General features: G+C 57.7%; 12 protein-coding genes across 12 annotated transcripts; 6 read left to right on the top strand and 6 right to left on the bottom strand.

The window, feature by feature from the left end:
* Positions 1–141: 141 nt before the first annotated feature.
* HCS1 (ATP-dependent 5'-3' DNA helicase hcs1) lies at positions 142–1782 on the top strand (the record flags this gene model as incomplete). Its single annotated transcript, XM_028636781.1, has 3 exons — positions 142–201; positions 425–1585; positions 1645–1782. 3 exons carry the CDS (start codon positions 142–144, stop codon positions 1780–1782), a joined length of 1359 nt encoding a protein of 452 aa, XP_028491158.1.
* Positions 1783–2364: 582 nt separating this feature from the next.
* D7B24_002577 (uncharacterized protein) lies at positions 2365–3930 on the bottom strand (the record flags this gene model as incomplete). The annotated part of the gene is made up of 1 exon (XM_028636780.1): positions 2365–3930. One exon carries the CDS (start codon positions 3928–3930, stop codon positions 2365–2367), a length of 1566 nt encoding a protein of 521 aa, XP_028491157.1.
* Positions 3931–4350: 420 nt separating this feature from the next.
* Positions 4351–5920, bottom strand: D7B24_002576 (uncharacterized protein; the record flags this gene model as incomplete). The annotated part of the gene is made up of 2 exons (XM_028636779.1): positions 4351–5065; positions 5136–5920. 2 exons carry the CDS (start codon positions 5918–5920, stop codon positions 4351–4353), a joined length of 1500 nt encoding a protein of 499 aa, XP_028491156.1.
* An 866-nt stretch (positions 5921–6786) lies between these two features.
* PEX14 (peroxisomal membrane protein pex14) lies at positions 6787–8071 on the bottom strand (the record flags this gene model as incomplete). Its single annotated transcript, XM_028636778.1, has 4 exons — positions 6787–7497; positions 7570–7886; positions 7949–7955; positions 8039–8071. 4 exons carry the CDS (start codon positions 8069–8071, stop codon positions 6787–6789), a joined length of 1068 nt encoding a protein of 355 aa, XP_028491155.1.
* A 534-nt stretch (positions 8072–8605) lies between these two features.
* Positions 8606–11005, top strand: NDC80 (kinetochore-associated Ndc80 complex subunit ndc80; the record flags this gene model as incomplete). The annotated part of the gene is made up of 4 exons (XM_028636777.1): positions 8606–8650; positions 8747–10555; positions 10609–10748; positions 10804–11005. 4 exons carry the CDS (start codon positions 8606–8608, stop codon positions 11003–11005), a joined length of 2196 nt encoding a protein of 731 aa, XP_028491154.1.
* A 1718-nt stretch (positions 11006–12723) lies between these two features.
* D7B24_002573 (uncharacterized protein) lies at positions 12724–14053 on the top strand (the record flags this gene model as incomplete). The annotated part of the gene is made up of 2 exons (XM_028636776.1): positions 12724–13001; positions 13063–14053. The coding sequence occupies 2 exons, from the start codon at positions 12724–12726 to the stop codon at positions 14051–14053; spliced, it is 1269 nt and encodes a 422-aa protein (XP_028491153.1).
* A 426-nt stretch (positions 14054–14479) lies between these two features.
* On the bottom strand, positions 14480–15476 carry D7B24_002572 (uncharacterized protein; the record flags this gene model as incomplete). The annotated part of the gene is made up of 2 exons (XM_028636775.1): positions 14480–15011; positions 15109–15476. 2 exons carry the CDS (start codon positions 15474–15476, stop codon positions 14480–14482), a joined length of 900 nt encoding a protein of 299 aa, XP_028491152.1.
* Positions 15477–16131: 655 nt separating this feature from the next.
* On the top strand, positions 16132–16362 carry D7B24_002571 (uncharacterized protein; the record flags this gene model as incomplete). The annotated part of the gene is made up of 1 exon (XM_028636774.1): positions 16132–16362. One exon carries the CDS (start codon positions 16132–16134, stop codon positions 16360–16362), a length of 231 nt encoding a protein of 76 aa, XP_028491151.1.
* A 440-nt stretch (positions 16363–16802) lies between these two features.
* RAD10 (ssDNA endonuclease and repair protein rad10) lies at positions 16803–18109 on the bottom strand (the record flags this gene model as incomplete). Its single annotated transcript, XM_028636773.1, has 2 exons — positions 16803–17664; positions 17727–18109. 2 exons carry the CDS (start codon positions 18107–18109, stop codon positions 16803–16805), a joined length of 1245 nt encoding a protein of 414 aa, XP_028491150.1.
* Positions 18110–18611: 502 nt separating this feature from the next.
* On the bottom strand, positions 18612–19793 carry D7B24_002569 (uncharacterized protein; the record flags this gene model as incomplete). The annotated part of the gene is made up of 1 exon (XM_028636772.1): positions 18612–19793. The coding sequence occupies one exon, from the start codon at positions 19791–19793 to the stop codon at positions 18612–18614; it is 1182 nt and encodes a 393-aa protein (XP_028491149.1).
* A 2043-nt stretch (positions 19794–21836) lies between these two features.
* LGD1 (L-galactonate dehydratase) lies at positions 21837–23274 on the top strand (the record flags this gene model as incomplete). Its single annotated transcript, XM_028636771.1, has 2 exons — positions 21837–21995; positions 22078–23274. 2 exons carry the CDS (start codon positions 21837–21839, stop codon positions 23272–23274), a joined length of 1356 nt encoding a protein of 451 aa, XP_028491148.1.
* Positions 23275–24010: 736 nt separating this feature from the next.
* Positions 24011–25865, top strand: D7B24_002567 (uncharacterized protein; the record flags this gene model as incomplete). Its single annotated transcript, XM_028636770.1, has 3 exons — positions 24011–25050; positions 25099–25402; positions 25458–25865. The coding sequence occupies 3 exons, from the start codon at positions 24011–24013 to the stop codon at positions 25863–25865; spliced, it is 1752 nt and encodes a 583-aa protein (XP_028491147.1).
* Positions 25866–25903: the final 38 nt, after the last annotated feature.

Below are 25903 nucleotides of genomic sequence, written 5' to 3'. Positions count from 1 at the left end.
CGATCAAAACAGCGGTGAAATCTCCTTCAAAAACCATGCACACTGGCTAACGACCGCCTTTAGACAAACCCCCTTCCCTTCTTGTCAATCCTCATTTCTTCTGCCCTGAAGCCATTCACAACACCTCACATCACGTACAAGATGGCTTCCCGTCCCCAGAACATCGGCATCAAGGCCATTGAGGTCTACTTCCCCAGCCAGGTACGTTTGGGACTTGTCCTGAGGAATTGTCGCCGTCACCGACATCGCCCCTCCTACCCCTCCACCCCCTCCTCCCTTCGTGCGCCCCCCCTTTTCCAGAAGCACAAATCACGCGCCCAACATAATTCTTGGATCTCACGTCTTGTTGAAAGAAATACCCGCCTCTGTGCCTACTCGCGTTGAACTTCACTTGCTGATCTTGGATTTTCTCCTTGTGGTTTAGTATGTCGAGCAGTCCGAACTCGAGAAGCATGATGGCGCCAGCACTGGCAAGTACACGATCGGACTCGGCCAGACCAAGATGGCCTTCTGCGACGACCGTGAGGATATCTACTCTTTCGCTCTGACCGTGGTGAGCAACCTGCTCAAGAAGTACGAAATCGACACAAACTCCATCGGCCGCCTGGAGGTCGGCACCGAGACCATCCTCGATAAGTCCAAGTCTGTCAAGACTGTCCTTATGCAGCTGTTCGGCGACAACACCAACATTGAGGGTGTCGATACCCTCAACGCCTGCTATGGCGGCACCAATGCCCTGTTCAACACCCTCAACTGGATCGAGTCCTCCGCCTGGGACGGTCGCGACGCCATTGTCGTCGCTGGTGACATTGCTCTCTACGCCAAGGGCAACGCCCGCCCCACCGGTGGTGCTGGTGCCGTCGCCCTCCTCGTCGGCCCCAACGCTCCCATTGTTGCCGAGCCTGGCCTTCGCGGCACCTACATGCAGCACGCCTACGACTTCTACAAGCCTGACCTGACAAGCGAGTACCCCTACGTCGATGGCCACTTCTCCAACAAGTGCTACACCAAGGCCCTTGACGCCGCCTACCGTGACTACAACAAGCGCGAGGCCAAGGTTGCTAACGGCCACTCCAACGGCGATGCCGCCAAGCTGTCCCTGGATCGTTTTGACTACCTCGCCTTCCACGCCCCCAACTGCAAGCTCGTCCAGAAGTCCTACGCTCGCCTGCTGTACCACGACTACCTCGCCAACGCCGACAACGCCGCATTTGCTGAGGTCGCCCCTGAGCTGCGCGACATGGAGTACGAGACGTCTCTGACTGACAAGGTCGTTGAGAAGACCTTCATGGGCCTCACCAAGAAGAAGTTCCAGGAGCGGGTCAGCCCCGGCATCCAGGTCGCCACCCTCTGCGGCAACATGTACTGTGCCAGCGTCTGGGGCGGTCTCGCCAGCTTGATCAACCACGTCGATGATGCGGCCCTTGTCGGCAAGCGCGTCGGTCTTTTCAGCTACGGATCTGGTCTTGCCTCCAGCTTCATGTCCTTCCGCATCGAGAGCAGCGTCGCCCCCATTCAGAAGGTTCTCGATATTCGCTCCCGACTGGAGGCCCGCCGCGTTCTCAGCCCCGTGGACTACGAGGCGGTACGTCCCGTTGCTCTATCCTTCGTGAGAAGACTCCTTTGAAGCTAACATGTTTCCAGATGTGCGACCTTCGTAAGAAGGCTCACCTGCAGAAGGACTTCACCCCTGCAGGTGACGTCTCCACCATCGCCCCTGGCACGTACTACCTCGAGAAGGTTGACGATATGTTCAGGCGCGAGTACTCTGTCAAGGCTTAGATGAGAATGAGAGACGGGGTACGGAGAGGAACGCGGCGCGCGGACGGTACTGCCGACACGGGGGAAACTACTGGATCCGGCCCCTGGCACTAATAGAGGCTGGTGCAATAATTAGATGGGCTGTCGTTGAAGCAGACAGACATGCATGGGGGTGCTTTGAGGTCTATGATTTCTACATCGGCATATAGATGCACGAACGACTGCGTTAGAGCGGGCGAGAGCGTTTCACATGACTCTGCCCAGTGAATGCGGACTTTTTTTCTTTTCTTTTGGATGATAAACAGTTGTAGATTAAAGTCCTGGCTGAGATGTCTGCATTGTGAGTGTCATGTTTAACGAGGAGCTCTTCTCGGTTGGTTGGGTCTGAGCAATTGTGTGTTGTCGAATGACATGTCTAAGTAGAATGGTGGTGGTACAATAGTATAAGGCCGGCATGGTACAGGTGAAAGGCGAGCTTGCCCAGTCTATCTAGATCATGACCCTGCGAGCTTTCCCTCCTTGTCTGTGGGTCTCCTGCCGCCTCCTGCCTGCCTGGCCGGCACGACGAAAAGGCGGCCGGGCTCGATTCAACGATCGACCGAGTTATGCGTCTCTCTCCTTGTTGAACTTCCACTCGGCATTGCGATGCAGCTTGTAGTCCTTGCTCTGGATCGACTTCCAGATGCCCCAGAGGCCGGCAAGCGGCCACGTCGCCTTGAGCCGCTGGCGCCACTGCTTGAGCTCCTCGGCGCGGGCGTTGACGTCGACCTTGACCTTGTCGTACACGGTCGGCAGCGTGTCGGCGCCGTACTTGGCGCGCAGGGCGTCGTACCAGGCGGCGTCGTACGTGCGCCAAAAGTCGTCCCGCGACTGGTAGAGGTGCGCGTAGAGCCACTTCATGCCGCCGAGCGCGTGCAGCTTGTCCTCGAGGGCGCGGTTCTGCGCCACAAAGGCCGCCGGCTCCTTGGCGCCGAAGCCCCAGAGACCAATGTTGAGCATCGGCCGGCCCTTGGGCTGGGGCGACGCTGCCCCCGGGGCGGCCACGGCGGTGGGCGACGCGGCGGGCGCGGGCCTGTCCGTGTGCGGGTGGAAGGTGGGCGCCGGGGTCTGCTGAAGGGGGCACAGCCAGAGGGGCCAGATGCCCGTGTGCTCGGTCGTGTAGTCGATGAACTTTTCGGCATTCTCGTACGGTAGCGCGAGGTCCTGGACCATGAAGCGGGCCGACTCGCCGCTGCCGTGCAGGGCGCGGTAGAGCATGCGCGTGTGGAGAAAGTCGTCGAGGAACCAGCGGAAGAAGCGGTTGAAGGGCACGGGGCGGAAGTAGTCAAAGGCGGCGGCGCCGACCCAGAAGCCGCCGCGGTCGTAGCGGAAGAGGTACTCGGCCAGAGGGATGAAGTCGACGGCGGGCACCGAGACGTCGGTCGTGCCGGCGGCCTTGGTGCGCTCCTCGACGTGCAGGTAGTACCAGGGGTCCCAGGCGCCGCTGAAGGTCTGGGGCCTGGTCTCGGCCGGCTTGTCGTCGGTCAGGGTGCCTGTGACGACGACGCCGTGGCTCTTGGAGAAGACGATGCCGTCGACGTAGTCGTTCTCCGGGTTCAGAGTCTCGGCTTTGACGAGCTCGACAGCCTCGGCCACGGTGCGCGTGCGGTGGTAGGTCGTCTTGACATACTTTTTCGCTTCGATGAGCTGCAGCTCGATGAGAGTCGTGATGCCAAGGGTGCCGACAGCACCGGCGGCGCCTCGGAAGAGATCTGCACGTTCGGTGGGGCTCGCGTTGACGACATCGCCGTTGGCCAGGACCATCTCGACCTGGTTGATCGTGTCGTCAAAGAAGCCGTGCTTGAAGCTGGAGCTCTCACCCGCCGTGCCTGCGTACCCACCGCCCGCCGTGATGCCGGGGAACTCCATGACGACGGGAGGGATCAGGCCATGTCGGAGGGTGTTCTCGACGAGACGGTCCATGGGAACATTGGGCTCGACGAGAGCGATGCGTCGAGCCTCGTTGACTTCGAGAACATTGTTCAGGGCACTAATGTCCACGAAGCGATCGCGACGGAAGGGACGGGTGCTGTTCGTCGAGCCGTGGAAGATGCGGTAGGGCTCCTTGCGGTCAAAGAAGGTCCGAACCGAGGAGGCTATCCTGGTCACGGCCTGCTTGTGGCGCTCCATCGGTAGGGAGGGGGGTGAGTTGGGTTGGGAGAGTGTATGTGATAACAGCGAGTATGTGTCAAGGTGCTCCAGCAAGACAGTGAATAATTGTTCAAGAAGCTCCGTGACCCTTGGCCGGGACCCGCACTCGGATCCGAGCTTGTACCTTTTGAGTACAGCCACTGCCAGAGAGTACATGTCCGAGCTTCACAATTGAACTGTCAGGGGCGTCTACCTGAGGTATCTTGTTGATACCTGCCCCAACAGCACCTTGAGTGCTTTGTATTCAATTGTGGACAAGGTGTTCAGAATTGAATATGGTTTGCATCATTCTCCATGCAAATATGTAGTTATGATACTACTGTCTCTGACCAAATAAAAAAAAAAAGGAAGAAAAAAAAAGCTCATCGCTGTTGTCCCCAATATCAGGCAGATGCCGCCCTACAGCTTGGCTGAGGCCTCGGGCGGTGCAGGAACATTGTCTGCAATTGACTTCAGTACCCGACTCCTCATCGCCTCCTCTGTCACCTCGCTGAGGCTCTCAAAGCTGAGCTCCGTCTCCTCCAGGGTCTTGGCCTTGACGCTGACAGCCCGCGACTCGATCCCGCCAAATGTGCCAACGACGGCCTTCATGAACCCCGTCCACCCCTCAAAGCAGCGCTGTGCGTTCGGCATGCCGGGCATCAGCAGCACAAAACAATGCGGCATGCCCTCGTACTCCTCGAACACGACGGGGACGCCCTGGCTGCGCAGATGCTTCGCGATGTACTTGTCCTCGTCTGCGAGCAGCTCCCAGCCCGTGCACACGTACACCGGCGGCGCCCCGGTCCAGTCGCGCGCCATGAGCAGCGTCGCCAGCGGGTGCGCGAGCAGCGCGTCGTCGGCGTAAATGCTCGTGCGTGGCGGGCTCGCCGGCCACGCCTCACAGGGGGGGATGCTGATGGCGCGGTGCCGCGTCGGCGTCGGCAGGTAGTCAAAGGCGCCGTTGGCCTCCCAGCTGGGCGAGCTCTGCGTGATGTCCATCCAAGGCGAGCACGCAGCGACCCCGGCCGGCAGCGGCACCTCGCGCTGCTCGCCGAACCAGGCAATGGTGCGCTTCTGCCGTCGGAGTTCCAGCAGGGTCTGTAGCAGGGCTAGGCTCAGGTTGCCGCCGGCACTGCGCACACAGCTTGTCAGCACGTTCGGCAGCCCGCCATGGCTCATTGGGAATGGGCCTCTTGACTCACCTGTCACCTGAAAACACAATGTTTTGTGCTTCGACCGCCTCGTGGTAGGCGTCTGGTGGGGGGTACAGAAGCGCCAGGTAGGAGGTCAACGCATCCAGCACGGCTGCCGGAAACGGATCTTGGGGCGCTAGACGATACCGGACCGAGTAACATCGACCACCCGTCAGCTTGGCCAGCTTCTTCGTAACGGCCCGGTAGGCACATGGGTCGCCGAGGTAGTAGGCGCCGCCGTGGAAGTAAAGAACGGTGAGAGGAGTCTGAACCTCCTTCTGCATCTCGTCATACCTCTCCCTCTCTGATATGGCTGGCAGCGTCGCATCCTGGGCCGCGGCCGCGCGGTATCCCGTCCACTCGGCCTCGACCGCCACGATCTTGGGCAGTCGAAGGGGCGCCTTGGCGGATAATGCCGTTGAATGGTCTTGCAGCGCCTCGATGGCGGCAGTCAGCGCATCACGGACACCAGTCTCTGGCGGCGCGGGCGCGGCATAGTTGGCCACCCATAGCCTGCCTTTGACGCCAGGATCCCGATTGACAAGACGCTGCGTCGACGAAATGGTACGTGGTTTGTTGGTTTGCAAGAACGAACGAAGAACGGCAACGATCAATTCGCCGCGGAGGTCAAGATGTTTCGCCGACGCCGACAGGTGCAATATATGGAGCAGAGCCGTCTGGACGATCAATGGGACCTTGGGGAGGATCGCGAGAAGAAGCTTGGCTTGCTGCCTTACTGTCAAGGACGAGCTAGTTTCAGTCTCGGATGGTTGAGGTGCTGGTGGGGTTGACATGGCGGGCGTTGCGGGTGACGCTTGACGATTCATCATTCCTTAAGGAATAGGATGGAATGACGAACGGGCGAAAGAAGGAAAGTAATCGAGACGCCTGCTTGACAGGTTGGCAAGGGCAGCAGAACAAGGTGTGGCGAGATTCCTCAGCGGCAGGTGCAGTTCATCCCAGGTCCAACACAAATCGAGGCCATGCTGCCATGGCACCAGGCCCGTCGAACAAACCCAAGGGCATCCATGACGAAGAACGAGCCTCGGGTGCTGGGTTCTGTCTGCGAGTTTGCAAAGGGGCGGCGGCGCGCTAGTGCTGTCGCCCCAGGGCGGAACGGACATGCGAGAGTTGCCAGAATACAGGTGGACTTGCGAGTTGGTGCCAGTCAACGGACACGCTTGGATGGATTCTCGGCTGGGGCAACCCCAATACGGAAAACCTTGCGGTCAGGAGACCAGCCCATCTGCACCAGGGATGCACCACTGGGAACATGGCTAGCAGCACACCTATATGAGACTCGATTCACATGCCGATTCAGGCATGTCAATCGCGGTGGACGCTCCGTGGGCTGCGAACGTTTCACTTTCTGACACAACTCTTCATGGTCATGAAGTAAGATGCTCGCACAGAACAGTTGCTACCAGGCCCACCAAGTACCTAGGGTTACGGTATGTGACATTGAACTTGCCATGTTTGAGTCTCACCAACTATGTCATTTACAAAGCATCCATGTACTGCCCGGCGCAACTTCCTCGTCGCACCCAAGATTCGCACGTCCGTAGATCCAACCGATGCACGCCGTTCGCTACCTGTAGCCCTCATCGTACTATACAAACTGCCTCCCTGCCTTGCCCGTGCGGGCCTACTCCTGCTGAGTTCAAGCAGAGCCACCAGCCTGAGCCTGGGAAGCGCCCGCGACGTCGCCGCTGCTGGCAGCTGATGAAGAGTTGGTCGACTTGTTCGCCATGGCCATCTGCCAGGCGGGGATGGAAGCCTTGGCACCCGAACCGCCGAGCGCGAGGCTCTTACCGGCACTGCTGAAGTTGTTGGGCTTGGCCGGCTCGGCGGTCGAGGGCGTCGTCGGCTCGGGCGATGGCTTCTCGTCAGCCACCGACGCCGACTTGTTGCCGCTCGGCGTCGCCGGCGTTCCGCTGGTGCTGTTCGGGCGGAGGTAGCCGTTGACCGGCGTGGGCGATGGCGAGGGAGCGGTCATGCGTTGCGAGATGAGCGTTTTCAGGCTCGTCAGCTCGGCGTTGATCTCGCGCAGCCTCTGATCCGTCAGGTCCTTTTGCGTCTCGAGAGCCTTGGGGATGGCATCCTTGAGGTTGTACACATCATCGCGGATCCGCTGCGCCTCGTCGTCGCGGCGTTTGTTTGCCGACTTGAGCTCGTTGATAACGCCCTCGAAATCCGAAAGGGCCGTGTCCAGCCGCTCAGTTCGCTCCTGTTCCGCCGCCTTGAGCGCTTCCGTGTCCTTTGCCAGCTGCTCCACTAGCGCAAAGGCCCCGTCAAACTGCTCTTCAATCGTCTTCTTGTCCTGTTCTAGGCGTTCGGGGGTTGGTGGTGCGATAAGAGGGTACACATAGCGCTGCGCATGTCAGTCGATGGTCCTCGGCGCCTCTGTGGCTCACGGCCAGCGCCGTATAAGGTCTAGTCATACCTTGGTCAGCTCGTATACTCCGTAGCTGACACCGCCCACGACCGTCGCCATGATGAACCAGTCCCTCCAGTCCCGCTTTGGCGGAGGCGGGGCCGGCTGCCAGGCGGCATGTTGCGGCGCGTATGGTTGGCCGTAGTACTGTTGCGGGCTGTTCTGGTACGGGCTGCTCATGGCTGGCGGTGGTGCAGTACCGGCTGGTGACTGCACACCCACGCGGGCGAGTGCCGCATCGATTTCCTCTTGTGTAAGGTTCTTGGTTCGGAGGAAGGAAACGCGGTTATCGACCGATGAGTTCGCGACGCTCGGGTCAAGCAGGACTGTGAGTTGGTCAGATTCATCCCAGGAATTACTGTCGGCCACCATGATGGGTGAGACTGACATTGTGCCTGGATGCGTGTTAGCTGCTTCGCTCGTAACACAACAGTTTTTGAGCCTTCTGAGGAAGACGCAGGGAAATGCAGGGACATACCGCCGAAGCGACGAGTTCCTCTCGTATCGCCATGCTTAAACAGGCAGCAGGTTCAGCGTCTACCTTGCATGCCCTCTGGCGAGATGGGATGGTGGTGATCAGGAGACAGCTGTAGATGTCTGTCGAAGGCGAGGCGGGACAGCATGTGCCCTCGACGGATGGAGAAAGAGGATGCCCGGCGCTGGGCCGAGGCTTCGGTGCACGTACCGTCGGCTGGAGCTGATGCAGCCAGATGCTGGGGGTGGGGACCCGCCCATCGTTGGGATCCTCTGTTTTGTGGTCACGTGGCCAGCATGATCTCATGGCCCAAGGCCGGGCTGTTGTCTTTCGTGAATGCGCGCCCAATCAGCACGTTTCGGCGCCTTTGTTTACATTCAGGGTTCCCCCACCCCTGGGCAACACCACACAACCCCCCCTCCCCCAATCTAAAGCTTTCGGATTAGGTACTTCCACCTTTGGCTACGTATCCAGCTTATTCTGTCCTGTACGAGACTCTATATACCGGCTTGATCAGGTGTCGACTCACCGAACAGCCCCGAAATACTCGCCAAAAACCACCAAAGAACAATGTCGCAAGACACAGGTCTGTGGAGTGTTCGCAGGCCACGAGAGGTGAGCAAACAGGGTGCGAGCAACGTGATCGACAAGTCTGCTTTGCGACGCAGCGCATGGCCCTTCGCGGGCAAGCCTGACTGATGCCTCATGCAGACTCTTGGAAATCTCAACCACAACTCAGCCCTTCCCCAGCCTGCATCCGCCATGAAGCGATCCAACTCGAGCGCCGGCGTGCCCTTCTCCAACAGCCATGTGCGATCCATGTCGGGATCTAGGCAGTCCCTGGCGCTCTCGCGACCCAGCCAGCCCAAGTTTCAGCGCTCCTCCTCCGGCGGCGCGAACCTCGCCGACCTGGGCTTCTCCTCCGTCAAGCGCTCCTCCTTCCGAGACCCCAAGCCCTTCGCGCCCAGCGCCGCCCCGGGTCGCGCCTCGACCGACGCCGACCGACGGAGCAGCGTCTATCGCTCGCGACCCTCGACAAACGGGCCCATGAGCCACCAGAGCTTCTTCCAGCAAGCGCCGCAGCCGGCCGGCGTGCCGCGCGACCCTCGTCCTCTCCGCGACAGGTCCTACCAGGCCAAGATAGCGCAGGAACTCCTCGACTACCTCGCGCAGAACAACTTTGAAATGCAGATGAAACACACCCTTTCGCAGAACATTATCAAGTCACCGACGCAAAAGGACTTCAACTACATGTTTCAGTGGCTCTACCACCGCATCGACCCCAGCTACCGCTTCCAGAAGAACATCGACCAGGAGGTGCCCCCCATCCTCAAGCAGCTGCGGTATCCATACGAGCGGAGCATCACCAAGAGCCAGATTGCCGCTGTCGGCGGCCAGAACTGGAGCACGTTCCTCGGCGTGCTGCACTGGATGATGCAGCTCGCGCAGATGCTGGACGGCTACGCGGCCAATCGCTACGACGACGCGTGCACAGAGAGCGGTATTGACGTCAGCGGCGACCACGTCATCTTCGACTTTCTGAGCAAGGCATACAGGGATTGGCTTTCCATGGACGAAGATGCGGGCGACGATGAGGCCGACAGGGTGCTGGCGCCGCACGTCGAGCTCATGGCCGAGGCGTTTGAACATGCCAACTCCAAATATTCATCAGAGCTCGAGATGCTGGAGGCGGAAAATAGCCGGCTGTTGCGGGAGATTGAAGACCTGGAAAAGTCGACACCAGATCCTGCCCTGCTCGACAACCACTTCAAAATCATGGAGGAGGACAAGGTCAAGTTTGAAGAGTACAATGAACTCGCGATACAAAGAACGGACAAGTATGAGAACCGCGGCCAGGTTTTGCAGGAAGAGCTCGACAAGCTCATGGAGGAGCTCAAAGAGGCCGAGGAAGAGCGCCGCGGGCTGCAAAAGATCGTGGATGATCAGGGCATCAGCATGCAGGATATTGACCGCATGACCTCTGAGCAAGATCGCCTTCAGAAGGGTATCGAGCTGGCAAGCCAGAGGCTGGAGGACGTCAAGAAGAAGCTGGCAGACCGCGAGTTGGAGGCGAGCCACAAGCTCGACGACCTGGAGCGTATGGTCGACAATTACAACACACTTGCCTACCAGATTGGCCTCATTCCAGCCACGGCTGTCAACGCCAAGGGCAGAGACTTTGAGCTTCAAGTGACCGTCAACGACGGGCCCGACTTTGGCTCCTCTCAACTCAAGGGTTCCAGCGGCTCCGGCTCGACGGACAGGCTGCTCGCAGACCCCACAACGGGCTACCAGCCGGCTCACATTCTCAACCTGGACCTGCGCGGTCAGATTAAGAATAGCTTGCTCACCCTGCGGAAAGAAATCTCGGAGCGACGGAGTGTCGCGATGGACTTGATGATGAAGGACCACGATTTACTGGACGGAATCAAGGAAGCCATCGAGGACAAACGGAATGAGGTGGAGGCCCTAGAGCATCGCGTCCGCGCAGCTGAGGAAGAATACGAAAAGACCAAAGAGGTGAGCGACCGCCTGCAGTAGCGCACCGAACGGGCGACCATGAGGACTAACAGGGAGACCAGGTCACGACGACGCAGAAGATGGCTTCCGATGCCCAGATTGAAAAAATGGAGAAGGAACTCGCCAAGATGCGTGGTTCCTTGTCCGAATCGGTTCAATTAATGGAGCAGCGTGAGATGAACACGAGCATCGAGTGAGTGACGCGCGAACGGCGAGAGACGGAATTCTCCTTGCTAACAGCAGTCCAGGTACGAACAGCTCGTGCTGCGAGCAAACGCACTGCGGGAGGAGCTCCACACGGAGATTGACCGCATGCTGAATGACGTGATCAAGTTCAAGATTCACGTGCAGAAGAACCTGGATGACTACGAAGGCTTTGTAGCCGACGAACTGGAGAAGGAGCTGGGGAGCGACGAGCTGAGAGAAGATACCCGTGGACTCGATATGTGATTCGAGCGAGGCGATCACCCCTCGTTGATGATTTTGTATTTCGGGTGCTACGGTTTGTTTGGGCATATGACATCCCGAGGGACTTGGTGCGGCAAGGTTTTGGTTTCCTGAGCGTGTGTTTGATGCTGGTCCAAGCTGACCTGTAATGATGAATGAACCTTGAACTTTTTAAGCTCCGTGTTGACCGTGTGACTATGCAGACCTGGACAAATTTGCTTTCTGGGTGATGAAGCTCACGGCGACAAGGCGTGCATCGGAATTGGCTCGCGATGCATTATATATACACCCTTCATGGCATTGAGTGTCCCCTCACTCAAGGCTGGTGGATTTAGTATAAGCAGAGATCATCCAAGCTCGAAAGGAGAAAAATAGAGGACCCAGGATGTCTCACAACCAGTACGACGCACCGCGAGAGCACGAGATATGCATCCCGTCCTGGGTTAGACAGCGCAATGAAAGAAGATGGAGGATGATCGACCAGAAGATGCATCGCTTGCGCAACGGCTGTTCCGAGTCGGCATCATGGCAGATCCAGGGTGTCATGGCAGATAAGCGAGCCCCACGCGATGCAATAGATGTCATACAAACATGCCTCGACCGATGTCACGCCCTTGCCGTAGCGGCACAACAAGGTGATGCTGTCCGGCAGAGTCTGCAGGACAACATCGCAAGGTCCTGCGAGGACGAGCTTGACTGTCTCCGACAGGGACTTACTTTCAGACGGCCGAGATATTGGAGCATCCAGAGTGACATGAGACGACTGGAGGGTTTAGCGAGGGTACCACATATCCTGCGGCCGCACGTCAAGCACACTTTGCACGGCACAGAGGGAGCTGAGACCGCCTCCATAGAGACGGATTCGCCCGATCGGGAAGGACCTGACTCCAAGAGTGCGTCCTCTGACGGTACAGATCCGGAACAGACACAAATGGATCAGCGCCTCGAGTTTGCAATGCGTTACAAAGGTATCGTCAATCTCGATCAGGCCAAGAGAAGATATCTCAGGGCGATGGAGGAACAGGAGTGGGAGAGAAGCCATCGTTTGCCACTGTGGAAGCAAGGAGAGCGGTACAAGAGACTCTCGGCAGGTCTGGGGGACGAGTTCAGGGCTGTCGTGGCATTTCTCTTCTCTTGACGCATGCCGTCAGCTTGCCAGTGGCATTGATATGTCAGCCTGCAGCCGGGGGGGGAGGGGAGCATAACGCTGTTTGTTGCTGCCAGAGGGTTAGGGATGCTGAGAAGGTGGGGGCGAAGCCCGTAGACTCCGGGCGCTGGGTATTTTGGTAAACTTACCTTACTTAGGTACCTACTACACGTTGTAGGCACACTAAAGGCAAGGCTCCCAGGCTCAGGCCCAGGCCTTACATGTACCTCAACAGACAAGCTCCTGAGGCAGGCTTGTGGGTCACTACGTAAGTCCGAGTCCGATTAAGTCCACGGCGGTACGGCGGCTTTCGATCATTCTGCTGCCGGATGCGAGTGCGACTGGCCTTTGAATGTACCTTGGACACAGGCCCATCATGAAGCTACCCCTGTCCACATGGCATGTCAAAGTCTCATGGCAACCATTGATTGCGTAGTGGATCTATCGACCTGCCTGCCTGCCTGCCTGCCTTTCTGCCTCTTCATCACGAGAGAAGGTGCATGGCTGACCACTATAATTTCTTCCGTCCCCCTTCGGATCTTGCACAGTCCCATTGCCTCCTTCTCGTTGCATCATGTCAATCGGCAAGCTGCGAAGTATCTTCCGTTCATTCAAAGCCCAAGCTACTCCATCCACCTCCCACGGTCTGATCCGTTCCTCTGCACCCATGGCTGCCGTCGCTCTGGCCGTGGCCTCCTACACATCCTCCATCACAAAGCTGCCGGAGTCCACCGACACACCCGAAGATGCTCGCGCCAAGCCTCACCATGTCACGAAGAACGGATCCATTGTGCACTTTAAAAACCCCCACCCTTCATATCAAAAGTTGAACCCTGTTAGAGACATCGTCTGGTGAGCATGATCCTACCCACCATTGTCCGTCGATAAGCCTGCTCATCGCCCCTCTCCACAGGCCGACACTCAAGGGCGATCTCAAAACCCCGGACACGTCTCCGCCTACTGTGAATGTTGTGCCGCCCAAATTCTTGCCAACACGGCACGCTTCAGACAAGCTGCGCGCGACGTGGCTAGGCCATGCCTGTTACTACGTCGAGTTTCCATCCGGCCTCCGCGTCCTTTTTGATCCCGTTTTTGAGGATCGATGCTCGCCCTTCTCCTTCCTCGGCCCCAAACGCTTTACCCCAAAGCCTTGCGAGCTCAGCGATATCCCCTTCGTCGATGCTGTTGTCATCAGCCACAGCCACTACGACCACCTGTCGCACACGTCGGTTCTTGAGCTGCAGAAGCACAACCCCAAAGCTCATTTCTTTGTCGGCCTCGGCTTGGAGTCCTGGTTCAAGTCAGCTGGCCTCAAGAACGTCACCGAGCTCGACTGGTGGGACAGTGCTGACCTGACCCTGACCCTTGACAAGACCAACGAGAAGACGGACGGCCCCGAGACGATCAGCGCCACCATCTCCTGCCTCCCCTGCCAGCACACCTCGGCTCGCACCCTCTGGGACACGGACACGACCCTCTGGTGCTCTTGGGCCGTCAAGACTGGCGGTCGGTCTGTCTGGTTCGGCGGCGACACGGGCTACCGTATGGTGCCCCGGGACGGCATGGACCTCGACAGCCCTGAGTTCAAGGCTCTGCCCACCTGCCCTCAGTTCAAACAGATCGGTCAGCACCGAGGTCCGTTTGACCTCGGCCTGATTCCCATTGGCGCGTACTACCCGCGTGTCGCCTTCTCGAGCATGCACGCGAATCCCTACGACTCTGTCGAGATCTTCCGCGACACACGTTGCCAGCGCGCCATGGGCATCCACTGGGGCACCTGGGCCCTGACCATGGAGGAGGTCCTCGAACCGCCCAAATTGCTGCAGAAGGCTATGGAGTGGCAGGGTCTTCCCGCCAAGGGTGTGTTCGATGTGTGTGATATTGGAGAGAGCCGAGAGTTCTGATCATGTTTGTTCTGAATCGCATCCCTTGAGGCTGCGCGCACTTGCCTGACGCAACCAAACTATGTGTATTGTGTGTAGGAGGAGCGTTTGTATAAGGAGGGGAATCGCTCCCACAACTGTACTAATAATTACCCACAGCGAAGTCAACAAGGCTCCAGGAATCATCACCGAGGGTTCACCTCAATCGTTGTTTGACTTGGTAGAGTTGTGTTTCGTGCAAAATTCCTTTGATAAATACAAAGGGTGGCATCCGCCCTGATCCAAGGGGGGCCAATTTTCCTTCAGTATCCTGTACGCCGTACTCCAACCCGAGGTGAGGTGGAATCATGACACCTGATAACCTCCATTGCGGTACCGACCGCATACCTCCTTACGCCTATGAACGCCAGCCCGCCAACGATCCCGCACACGCGTAGCCATACAGAACTACATGATAACAGTAGTGCCTCCATTTGCCATGCCGTCGAATAACTTCACCAGTCCCATAGCCGCTCCAGCCGCGGCTCCGCCCACGACGACCATCTCGAGACCACCCTTGACGGCCTCCCACACACACCGGCCGCCGTGCCAACCACTGACGGCACACGTCTTGACGTATCCAAAAGCAAACAGCGCAACGACCATGACGGCCACGGAGATCCACAGCGCGAGGTCGACCTGGCCCTCGCCGACGAAGAAGTACGGGAACAGCGGGATGAGGCCGCCAAAGAGGTAGCCGGCGGCAATGGTCAGGGCAGAGATGGCGGCGCGGTTCGAGGCGGGCTCCTGCTCGCAGTGCTGGAACTGCATGAGGAAGTCGACCTGGCGCGGCGAGCGGGCGAGGTGGGCAGAGAGGTCGTCTAGGGTCTGGGCGGGCAGGTCGTAGGGCTCAAAGACTTCGAGCACGGCGGCACGGACGTGGTCGCCGTCTTGCTCGATGCTGCGGACGCACTCGGCCCTGGTTTCCCTGTACGAGGCGCTGTTGGGTATGTGTTAGTTGGAGCTGTTATGTTTTGTGATTGGGGTAATGAAAGGAGGGCGAGTGTGGGGGAACAGAGAGGAACTTTGAGACTTACGCTTCGCTCTTGGCTCCGAGGTAGCCGCCAAGGCCCATGGAGATGGCGCCGGCGATGAGCTCGGCGAGGCCGCCGTAGACGACGACCTTGGTCTGGCCGAGGGCGGAGAGACCCGCCGTCAGGGCGAAGGGGACGGTAAGTCCGTCTGAGAGGCCAATGGTGGCATCTGAGATGATGCGAGCATCGAGGCGGAATGGCCGTGTTGGCTCCTGCTGCTCAAAGGAGGATGTCTTGGACTTGGTGGTTGTGAGCAGAGGTTGACGCTCAGGGTCGGTGTTGTCAACGGCTGTGTCGTCCGACGCGGCGCTGCTAGAGCCACGGCGCTTCGAGCGGCCGAATATGAGATTCTTGACTGCCACGATCGACATGGTGTGTTGACTGTATGTGTGTGTATGACAGAGAGCTAGAATGACTAGAAAGAGAAGGAAGATAGAGGGCGAGCGACGTTTACGTGTGCTGTCGTCTTCGTGATGATCAAGTGGGATTGTACTGGAACGAGAGGGGGGAAGGTTACCAGAAGCTTTATAGAGTCAATAGAAGAATCGGAAGGATATTCTGCAGGATCCGTCTTCAAGTTTATTGACCTTGCTTCCCTTGCTTTACAAAAAGCACAGTAGAGGTGGATGTCGGTGTTGAGGGATAGGTCAACGGCGGTAATCAGCATTATACGAGCTGTGATTGGTCAATGGCCGTCGAAAAGGGAAACGGCCAGCTTTGGGTCTTCTTGCCCCCGTAGTCAGTGTGACTACAGCAATTTAGGGGTCTAATAAGGGACTGACTCCATTCGGTTCGCCCCTCTTTCGCGCCTGAGGTCTGTACCTGTAGGCCTCCAACAAGGTCGCCACCCAGGCAGAGATCCACGGCCTTCTACATATTACCATCCAAGCCATTTGCGTAATACAAAAGGTGTCGACCAAACCCGGGCCTTCAATTCTGTTTCAAGACAGCAAAGATAAAGTTGACACACCATCGAGAAAGGACCCTGAAGCAACATTCGTCATCCGCCCATATACATCCTTCATCATGGGACTCCCGCTCGACAACAGCCCGGCCAAAGACACTGAGTCAGGCACCACTGGTAACGGGCACGGAGCCACGACAACCGAACGGCACACAACTCTCATCGCTTCAGGAGCTGGAGTGAACACAGGCGCAGGAACGCCGCGTCCCAAGACGGACGCCGAAAAAGAGGCTGACCGACTTTATGAGGAGGCCATGGAAGAAGAGTACGCCAAGCGCGATGGCGGCGCCTAGGACATCCATCACTTGATCCCTCTCTCTCTCTCTCTCTCTCTCTCTCTCTCTCTCTCACACACACACACATACATAGACAAAACTCATCTCTTCGCCAGCGCTGGATCCGGCTCATCGTGTCTACAGGGGAGGCACAAAGCCCATACCACACTGCTTAATGCTACTTATTCTCCAATACCATAGACCACGTGAAACATTGCGAAGGAGCCCTCATTGGCAGCCTAGCAGTGCCGCCCAGAACATCATGCTAAGCGTCTCCTGACGTCAATCCTCAGTAGTGCTGTTGAGACATTGTCACCCTATTCTACATCAGCGAAATCCTATCAGATCTGATTTCTATTACATTGTACTCGTTACGTTGCGTTCATGGGCATGTCGGACCATGGCCTGCAGGCCACGAGCCACTTGTATATCTGTTTTGTCCCTACTCACAAGTCGCGTCATCCGCCGTCACGTAACCTTGCCAGCGCCGCTGCTATGCCATCAGTGAGCTCGTCTGGCGCACGGCTGCTGGCCGCAGACTCTGTTCTCTGGGAGGGCTCAATTCTCTGTGAAGCCTCTGCTCTCGCCGTGATTTTTGACTCCTCAATGGCAGCGGCGATCATTGCATCCTCATCGTCTTCGTCGGCTGCGACAGCAGGCCGCTGGGTCCCTGATTTCTTCCTTGCGGATGCTTCGCCACTAGGAACAGCCTCGGTGGGCGGGGTGTCTGCGGACGCGCCACCCATCGAAGACATCTCGCGCAGAGGGACACGCCCAAGGGAACGAGCCTGGTCGAGTCGCGATGGCGTCCCGTCCTCTGTGCTCTCGTCATGGACGAGCTTGCGCTTGGCAGCCTTCTTGGCCCTGAACGGCTCGTCAACCGCAGCGATCCACTTGTTCACCTTGATTGTTCCCCACCCAGCAATGACGCCAATCTGCTCGGCGTCGGCGTTGACAGCGTCTTTCAGACTGCCAAACGTACTCACGAGCGCAATGGCATCCGCCTTGTTCACGCTCCTGGGCACAGTCACAAAGTCGACGAGCTTCTCCGCGTAGCTGGACGACTGCTGGCCGCGAATGGCGCTGAAATTGGCGTGCTCGTATGACTTGTACAGCTCGAGATAGCGGGCGGCCTCGGCGGCGGACCAGCACAATATGACAGTCACGTTGCTGACCAGCGAAGTCTTGGACAGTTCGCGCAGGGAGTCCTCGTGGTTTGGGATGTCGACCATGGCAAGGATGATGCGCAGGTTGTATTTTCCTTGCAGGTTTCGTATCCGTTGATAAATGTATTCGGGGTGCAGGCGGTGGTATTTCAGGCTGCAGCACAGACTTGTCAGCAGCTAGGACAGCAGTAGTGGGAGGTTGGTCGGTGTCCGTACCTCAGGAAGAGCGCACAGGTGGTCAAGCCGAGCACAAAGTCGGCTGGAATATCGCTATATTCCCACGGGAGCGACCGTAGAGACGCGAGGACCGGGTTTCCCCTCTGGCGGGGCGACACCTGGATCGCAGAACCAGAAGACCGCTTTGGCAGCGCCTGTGGCGTCGGCTGCACCACTTTGCCGCCAGAGGCCGACGCACTCGCCGGCGGTGCTTTGTCGAGTCTCTGAGGTGTCGGTTGCTGGATCCTGGGCGCGCCTTGTTGTCGTGCTGCCTCTGGTTTCGGTGGCGGCGGCGGCGCGTGCGGCCGTGAACTGCTCGAGTCGGACGCTGCGAGCGCCGCCAGGAAGTCGGCGTCAGCCCCAAAGTCGTCGTCGGCAGCCATTGCTTCGAGACGGAAACGCGGTCAACCCTCGGCTGTCGGCATGAAGCTATGCTTCAGAGGTCAGCCTTCGAATGGACTGACATGCAACCGTCACGTTGGTGACTCGGGTGTTCGACAACATGCGTCATAGCTTGATTGCGTCTCCAATCATGTAGATCTGTCACGCTCACAATCGGCTGGTCCGTGCATTGGTGATTCAAGCCGCCATGTACCATCACACATGCCTTACCTAGGTATGCAAACCATCGCGCCTACGATATTTGATTGTTAAGGATCAGCTCATTAGGCTGATCTTACTCTCCCAGTCAGGCATCAAGCCTGGGGTTGTGTACTATCACTCAATCACACCAATAAGGTATTTCGCCATCCACAAAAGGGCTATTCTCTGTTTAGACACCCAAGAGTTGATTAAAATTGTTATGGTATCAAAGTCGTGGTCTACCAACGTCATATATTACAGATTTAGCGTTTTCGCGTTTTAACTTTGATCGCCAAGCTTCGATTAAGGCAAAGACGAGGTATCGCTTCGGGACCAAGACTCCCCAGACAGGGAATCATGAAGGGAATACAATGCGCCTAGCCATGTGTCGAACATGGTTTCGACACCCTGGAGCTCGTCGTGTTGTAAGCCCATCTCGAGCACCTGGTTGCGCAACCTCTCATAAGCCTCAATCATGACGAGGATTTGCAGCGCAGGTGCGTCGGGGCTGCCTCCAGGGCGATCAAGCATGGCTGTCGCCAGCTCACGTGTCAAGAGGTCGACGCAAAGCTGAAGCCCAAAGTTCCCTTGCGGCACGGATCGTCGCAACATTGTCGACACTCGATGGTGCAGTACGGAAGGCGGTCCTGGCGAGAATGACAAGGGCTTAAAGTAGATCGCCTCCTCGTCAAAGCCGACCAGAGTGCCGTCGTCCGAGGTGGGCGAATGGGCCTGTGTGTTTCGACGCGTTGGTGGGACGGCAATGGCATTCTGCGGTGGGACTTCCTCCGAGCTGTGTTGCCGCCTCGTTCCCGACGATGTCAGTCGTCGTTCGGAGCGTGGCGGAGGGTCCGAGTAACAGTCCGTGTATATGGAATCCGTATCACTGGGTTCGAGGAGAGCTTGATACTGGGCCGCGATGAGGTCAACGCTCGTGGCTTTGCTGGCTTCGGTGGAGTGCCGCCCGAATGAGCCTGCCTCCAGCTGGCCGATGGACGTGACCGGGGTCTTTGCCTGACGCCTGACACTGGAAGCCGTCGAAGTTGAAGAGGTCGGAGAATTGACACCAAAGCTATTAAGAAGCGGCCGAGGAGGTGTGTTGTTAACAGCGAGATGTTTGAATTCCGGTATGATCGTCGGTGTCTGCTCGACGTTGCTGGCATCGGCTCGTTCCTGAAGAGGACTAAGTCCTGGCAACGGTGACGATGAGTCCATCGCCAACATGCCACTCCGCCGTAGGTACTCTTGCCATTTGGCATCACTCAGATCTGGCGGCACGCGGGGAGACGAAGCGATGGGTTGTATCGTCTGCTGTACCACAGGATTGGCACCAGCCTTGAAACTCAACGACAGGTTACTGGAGGCCGACCGCCGGGAAGGGTTCTTTTGGAGTCTCTTTCTCATTTTCTCGGGCTTGGCCTGCTGGAGACCCGGCGAGGGTGATGGTGCAGCTGAGTGGTTTGTGGAAATGCGTGTGCGATCCATCGATGATCGCTGAGCAGACGAACTGGTACGCGTGGATAGCTGAGCCGCTGACATGGTGATACGGGGTGTTAACGACGGCAGGGCAATGGTCTTTGCGCCATTGTGGAGGTTTTGGCATTATAAACGAGACTGGCGACATGTGAAGCAGACGGCGACCTATGACGTTCGTCGACGTGTACTACAGTCTGGGGAAGGGTCTTGGGTCCAGGGATGATGAAAACAGGATTCGCCCTGCAAGGCCCTGGTGTCAGCCAACTCGGCTCACCTCACCATTTCGCAAAGCCAACTCTACATGGCTGTGCATGCGGCGGGGTATAATGCTTCTTCCTACATCCACCCTACTGTGGATGGGCCTGCACAGTTGAAGGGCAATAGGTAGTTAATGGGAGCCGGCACACTTGTGCACCTCGTTCGAAATGGGAAAGGTAAGGCTTGCAGGACAGCTTCCCTGGGAGGACGAAAGCAATCAGGGCGGGCGTGCATGTGGAATGACCACAACGAATGATGGTGGTGGATGAAAGTTGACAGGGTTCATCTTGGCCAGGTTTTGGCCTGCAGACTGCAACCTTCAAGCCACGCAGCCTGTCAAGCTGGACGCCAGGGGGCTTGAGGCCCACGTCATTGTTTTCCATCTCGTCACGTGGCTCGAACCAAGCAGCACTGTCAATTGCGAGCCTGGCCTTGCTTGGCACATCTGGGTATCGCCCTCCCCAGATGGTTTATGACGATTGGGCCAGGCCAAAGATATTCAGGACCCAGTACGGATGCCAATTATCGGTACCTGGCCCGGCGCATTGCCTCCCCTGGCTGGCGGTTCTCCACTGTCAACTTCCCACATAGCGCCTCAGCAAGGACGCTCACCTTCACAGCCGGCCGGCCGTATGGAGTATTGGAAACCAAAGCTTCGATATGGCTTCTAGAAGAGTGTTCGTCCCCCGTGACGCTTTATAGTCACTGTCCTTCAGACAGCTCCTTTCCTGTTGGGCATAGCTAGGGTCGATGCATGCTCCTCGGCACATTTCTCCGACCGGCACACCGGCAACAGGTCAATTTATTTCTCGCCGTTAACCTTTTCCGCCAGTAACTCTTGGCCCACGGCTGCACAACAGTATCTCGTCATTCGATTTCTTCAGTACCCATTTTACCTATGTTGAGCATTCGATGTTGAATAATATGCATATAGAATGCCGTTGGGCGAGACGGGCGACGGAGGGAGGAGGAAGCAACACAAATGGCTCACACATTCATCGCGTCCTAAAGATAGTCCCGAATGGCCCTTGGTTCGGCCTCCCGGCTTCGATCCTGTTGTGACAACGACTTGTCTGTCAGGCATCTTGATCAGACGACCAGAAAAAAAAAAGGCGTCGGCATGGGAAGACGGTCGGGAGACAAAACAACATGGCGTACACGAGCGGCATCGACTCCGCGCGTCGTGGGTTCCAGGCCATCGGGCTGAGGTGCTAGACCATGGCTTGGGTAGGTAGCGCAATGAGCGCAATGCGATAATTTGTCCCTCCCACTCGACTGTATCCGTCGCGTCTCGCACCCCCCTAGCGCCCCGAACGCCCTGTCCATCTCAGCAGCCGACGGATAATTTCTCCATCAATCAAAACCTTTTCCCGATGGTAGCAGCCGGACCCGGCACGGACAAGCGTCTACCTCACCACTCTCGAGGTCGCCAGGACCGTCCTGCCCACTAATCCCCACTTCGACCCCTCCTGATTACCCCTCCCCCTCTATTCCATGCAGCATCAATTGGCACGCTCCAAGGTGCCGTCACGTAGCCGTGGCCCCTTGCTGATCCCTGCCGTTCCGCATGGCGCGTCCTGGCTCGGGGTAAAGCACCCTGACGAGCCGATCTCTAGACGCGGGGTGAGTTTGCAGTGGGCGAGCAGAACGAGGATGAAAAAGTAGGCACGCAAGGTATATATAACTTCACTCGCCCACGCCTCACTTTGGGCCATTGTCATCTTTGTCTGTCTATCATCACACACCTCCTTCACGCCCTCTCCTTCCCCTCTTCCCCACCACACGACTGCCAATATGGCCCAAGAAATCACCATCACCGGGTGGAGCACCCGCGATGTGAGGTTCCCTACCTCGCTCGACAAGACCGGATCCGATGCCATGAACGCTGCCGGCGACTACTCCGCCGCCTACTGTGTCCTCGAGACTGACTCCGAGTACAGCGGCCACGGCATGGTGAGTGCTCCCGTCGTCTCGACATTCTTATTGCTTGTCCCGCATCGCTCCGGATTCCCTGACTGACAATCTTCCTTAACAGACCTTCACAATTGGTCGCGGCAACGACATCGTCTGCACAGCAATTGACTACCTCGGCGACCGCATCAAGGGCAGGACTCTTTCATCTCTGGTCGCCAACTGGGGCGAGACCTGGAGGTACCTGGTCAACGACAGCCAGCTACGATGGATTGGCCCTGAGAAGGGTGTCATTCACCTGGCTCTTGGCTCCGTTGTCAACGCCATCTGGGATCTTTGGGCTAAGGTCCTCGGCAAGCCCGTCTGGCGCATCGTCGCCGACATGTCCCCAGAGGAGTTTGTCCAGTGCATCGACTTCCGCTACATCACCGACGCCATCACGCCCGAGGAGGCCATCGCCCTCCTCAAGGAGCAAGAGGGCGGCAAGGCCCAGCGCATCAAGGATGCCGAGAACAACCGCGCCGTCCCCGCCTACACCACCAGCGCCGGCTGGCTCGGCTACGGAGAGGACAAGATGAAGGGCTTGCTGCAGGAGACCCTGAGCAAGGGTTACAGACATTTCAAGCTCAAGGTCGGTAGCAACGTTGAGCAGGACAAGAAGAGGCTGACCATTGCGCGCGACGTGATTGGGTACGACAAGGGCAACATTCTCATGGTCGACGCCAACCAGGTCTGGTCGGTGCCCGAGGCCATTGCCTACATGAAGGAGCTCAAGGAGTTCAAGCCCTGGTTCATCGAGGAGCCCACCTCTCCCGACGACATTCTCGGCCACAAGGCCGTCCGCGAGGCCCTTAAGCCCTACAACATTGGTGTCGCCACGGGCGAGATGTGCCAGAACCGTGTCGTCTTCAAGCAGCTCCTCATGGCTGGAGCCATTGACGTGTGCCAGATCGACGCTTGCCGCATGGGCGGTGTGAACGAAGTCCTCGCCGTTCTCCTGATGGCCAAGAAGTTCAACGTGCCCATCGTGCCCCACTCCGGCGGTGTCGGCCTGCCCGAGTACACCCAGCACCTCAGCACCATCGACTACGTTGTCGTTAGCGGCAAGCTCTCTGTGCTCGAGTACGTCGACCACCTTCATGAGCACTTCCTCCACCCCTCGGTCATCAAGGACGGCTACTACCAGACGCCCACCGAGGCCGGCTACAGCGTCGAGATGAAGCCCGAGAGCATGGACCAGTACACGTATCCCGGCAAGGAGGGCGTCAGCTGGTGGAGGAGCGAGGAGGCCAGGCCCATCATCGAGGGCGTCAAGATCTGAGCGGAACATGTTCTGCTCAAGGGGTCAAGCGGGAGACGCTTGTCCGCAGGGCAACGATGGCATCCTGTATGGCTCACCATGTGGCCATCCCTGCCGGTTGAGAAGATACAACCTGTATGGACTCTTCTCATCTGGTGTAAGCACTGGGGGTGAGGTTCGCGGGAGAAGGGGGGGTTTGGCGTGGGGGGGGGGGGGGGGGGGGGTTAAGCCATTCCGCAAGGCAACGATGGCATCTTGTATAGACTGAGCGCGAGCTCACTTTCTATCCCCGCAGCTATTCGCAATGCAAATGTTAAAAAATTGATTCGCCAAGAGCAGCCTTTCATTTCCTGTCGTGACTTTGGACCAGAGTGGCCAGGAGAGAGTGGGGCCCAAGTGCTCAAACCAGGGGTCCTTCGCCAGATCGGGCACGGACCTGGTGCAACTGGTGCTGCGTTGAGAACCACCAGTGATCAGCGAGTGAGCACGTGTCCCCGTTCTCAAACGACGCTCATCCACCGTACCACATCTGGGACTTGACTTGACAAAGCAGTTTCTTGGCTTTGCCATCACGTTTTTCTCTTTGAACTTCAGCAGCCGGCTGTTGGAAGGTCTATTTTCTTCTCTTGTATTCCTGGCCATCGTTTCCCTCTACGCGTGTCGGTCGGTGCGTTCTCTTCCTGTAGACCCGGAGCCTGACAGAACCGTACTTTCCCCTCCGACGTCACTGCACCTCATCGACAGCACCACGTTCGACATGGCCTCCAAACGAAAGACCGGAAAGGTTGACGATCTCACGCCTCAGCCTGCGAGCCCCGAGCAATTCGAGAATGAGCTCAAGAGTCTCGCCTCGAAAGCCCAGAAGGACTCGGGAGAGTCCTGGATCCTCAAGCAGCTCGCCCTCTATTTCAAGACGACTACTCTGCTCATCCTTGTGGCTGCCTACTCCAACGTGTCTTACCTGACTCTTTCGCCAGTCTATGGACCGATCCCATCGTCAGTATGGCATTCCAAGGTCATCATGGGCGCAGCGTTTGCCGGATGGTCTGGAAACATCTGGCTCAACCGCGCACTGCCCATCAAACCCGCCCATCTCCTGCCCGTCATTGCCATGTGGATCCCCACGATCCAATTCTTCCTTTTCGGCTGGAGCAACACCTTCACAGCACACTATGGGCCGCTTGTGACTGAACTGCTCACTTTGTTTCCCCTGGTCGCCATATCCGCCGCCACCGTCGCCACAATGTTGGAGGATGCTGATCTCTCTTTCCTGCCCCAATTCTTCGCCGAGGCCGGACCAGGCATCGCATCGTGGCTGATCCTCAAGCTTTTTGAGAACCTCACGGACGGCGTGATTCAGGCATTCATCGGGCAAGCCTTTTTCACGACGCGAATCGGGCTTGAGCTTCTGCTGGGCGCTGCATATGCCTTGTTCGCGCCCTCGAACCTAATCGTGGTGTCCCTGCCAGCGCTGTACCACACAGCCATGCACAACTACCATGTCATGTCCCCTGCTGCCACTGTGGGCCTCAACTACACGCTGCAGGCTGACAATTGGATCCTTCTGGACCGCAGGGAGTCACTGACCGGCTACATTTCCGTCATCGAGAGCCTTGACAAGGGGTTCCGCGTCATGCGCTGTGATCACTCGCTCCTTGGAGGTGAATGGATGAAGGTCAGGCCTACGGATCCTCGTGTGGCTGAGCCCATCTATGGCGTTTTTGTTATGCTCGAGGCCACCCGACTTGTTGAGGTTACAAGCCCCGTTCCTGACAATGAAGCCAAAGCTCTCGTCATGTAGGTCTCTCTTGGCCGCATGTCATAGTCCACGCTAATGTAAACCAGCGGCCTGGGTATTGGAACGACGCCAGCGGCTCTCGTCGCGCATGGCATTGATACGACTGTCGTGGAGATTGATCCAGTGGTTCACGAGTTCGCTTCCAAGTATTTCCAACTGCCCAAGAACCACACGGCGGTTATCGACGATGCCGTCAGCTACACGGCTTCTCTTGTCAACAATGCGGAAGCTCAGTACGATTACATTGTTCATGATGTGTTCACCGGCGGCGCCGAGCCCATCCCCCTTTTCACCCTGGAGTTCCTCCAGGGACTGAGCTCCTTACTGAAACCTGACGGCGTGATCGCCATTGTGAGTGATGAAACCCGCCGTCTGGCCCCCAAACACACATGCTGACCGATCTGAGAACTACGCCGGCGACTTTGTTCACCCAGCTCCTAGGATCATCGTCAACACTATCCGGGAGGTGTTCCCTTCGTGTCGCATCTTCCGTGAGTCGGCCGCTCCCGACGAAGAGACTTTGGCAAAGGACAAGAAGGATTTCACCAACATGGTCATCTTCTGCAAGAAGACTTCTGGTGACATCACGTTCAGGAGGCCTACAGAGAGCGACTATCTGGGCAGCAGGTCTCGGCGAGCGTATATGATGCCGCAACACGAGGTGTTGGACGCCAACTTCAAACTCGGCGCCGAGGACGGCATCCTCAGGAACAACGACACGGCTAAGCTGGCGCAGTGGCACCAGAAGAGCGCACTGGGTCATTGGGAGGTCATGCGTACGGTGCTGGACCCCAAGATCTGGGAACTGTGGTGATGGGCTCAAGGCTGACAGCATGAGACCCCCATTCTATA

The sequence above is a fragment of the Verticillium nonalfalfae genome (genome assembly GCF_003724135.2).
Source record: "Verticillium nonalfalfae strain VnAa140/NRRL 66861 chromosome Unknown scaffold_163, whole genome shotgun sequence".
Lineage (NCBI taxonomy): Eukaryota > Fungi > Ascomycota > Sordariomycetes > Glomerellales > Plectosphaerellaceae > Verticillium > Verticillium nonalfalfae.
This window is presented reverse-complemented; position numbering and strand designations above follow the sequence as displayed.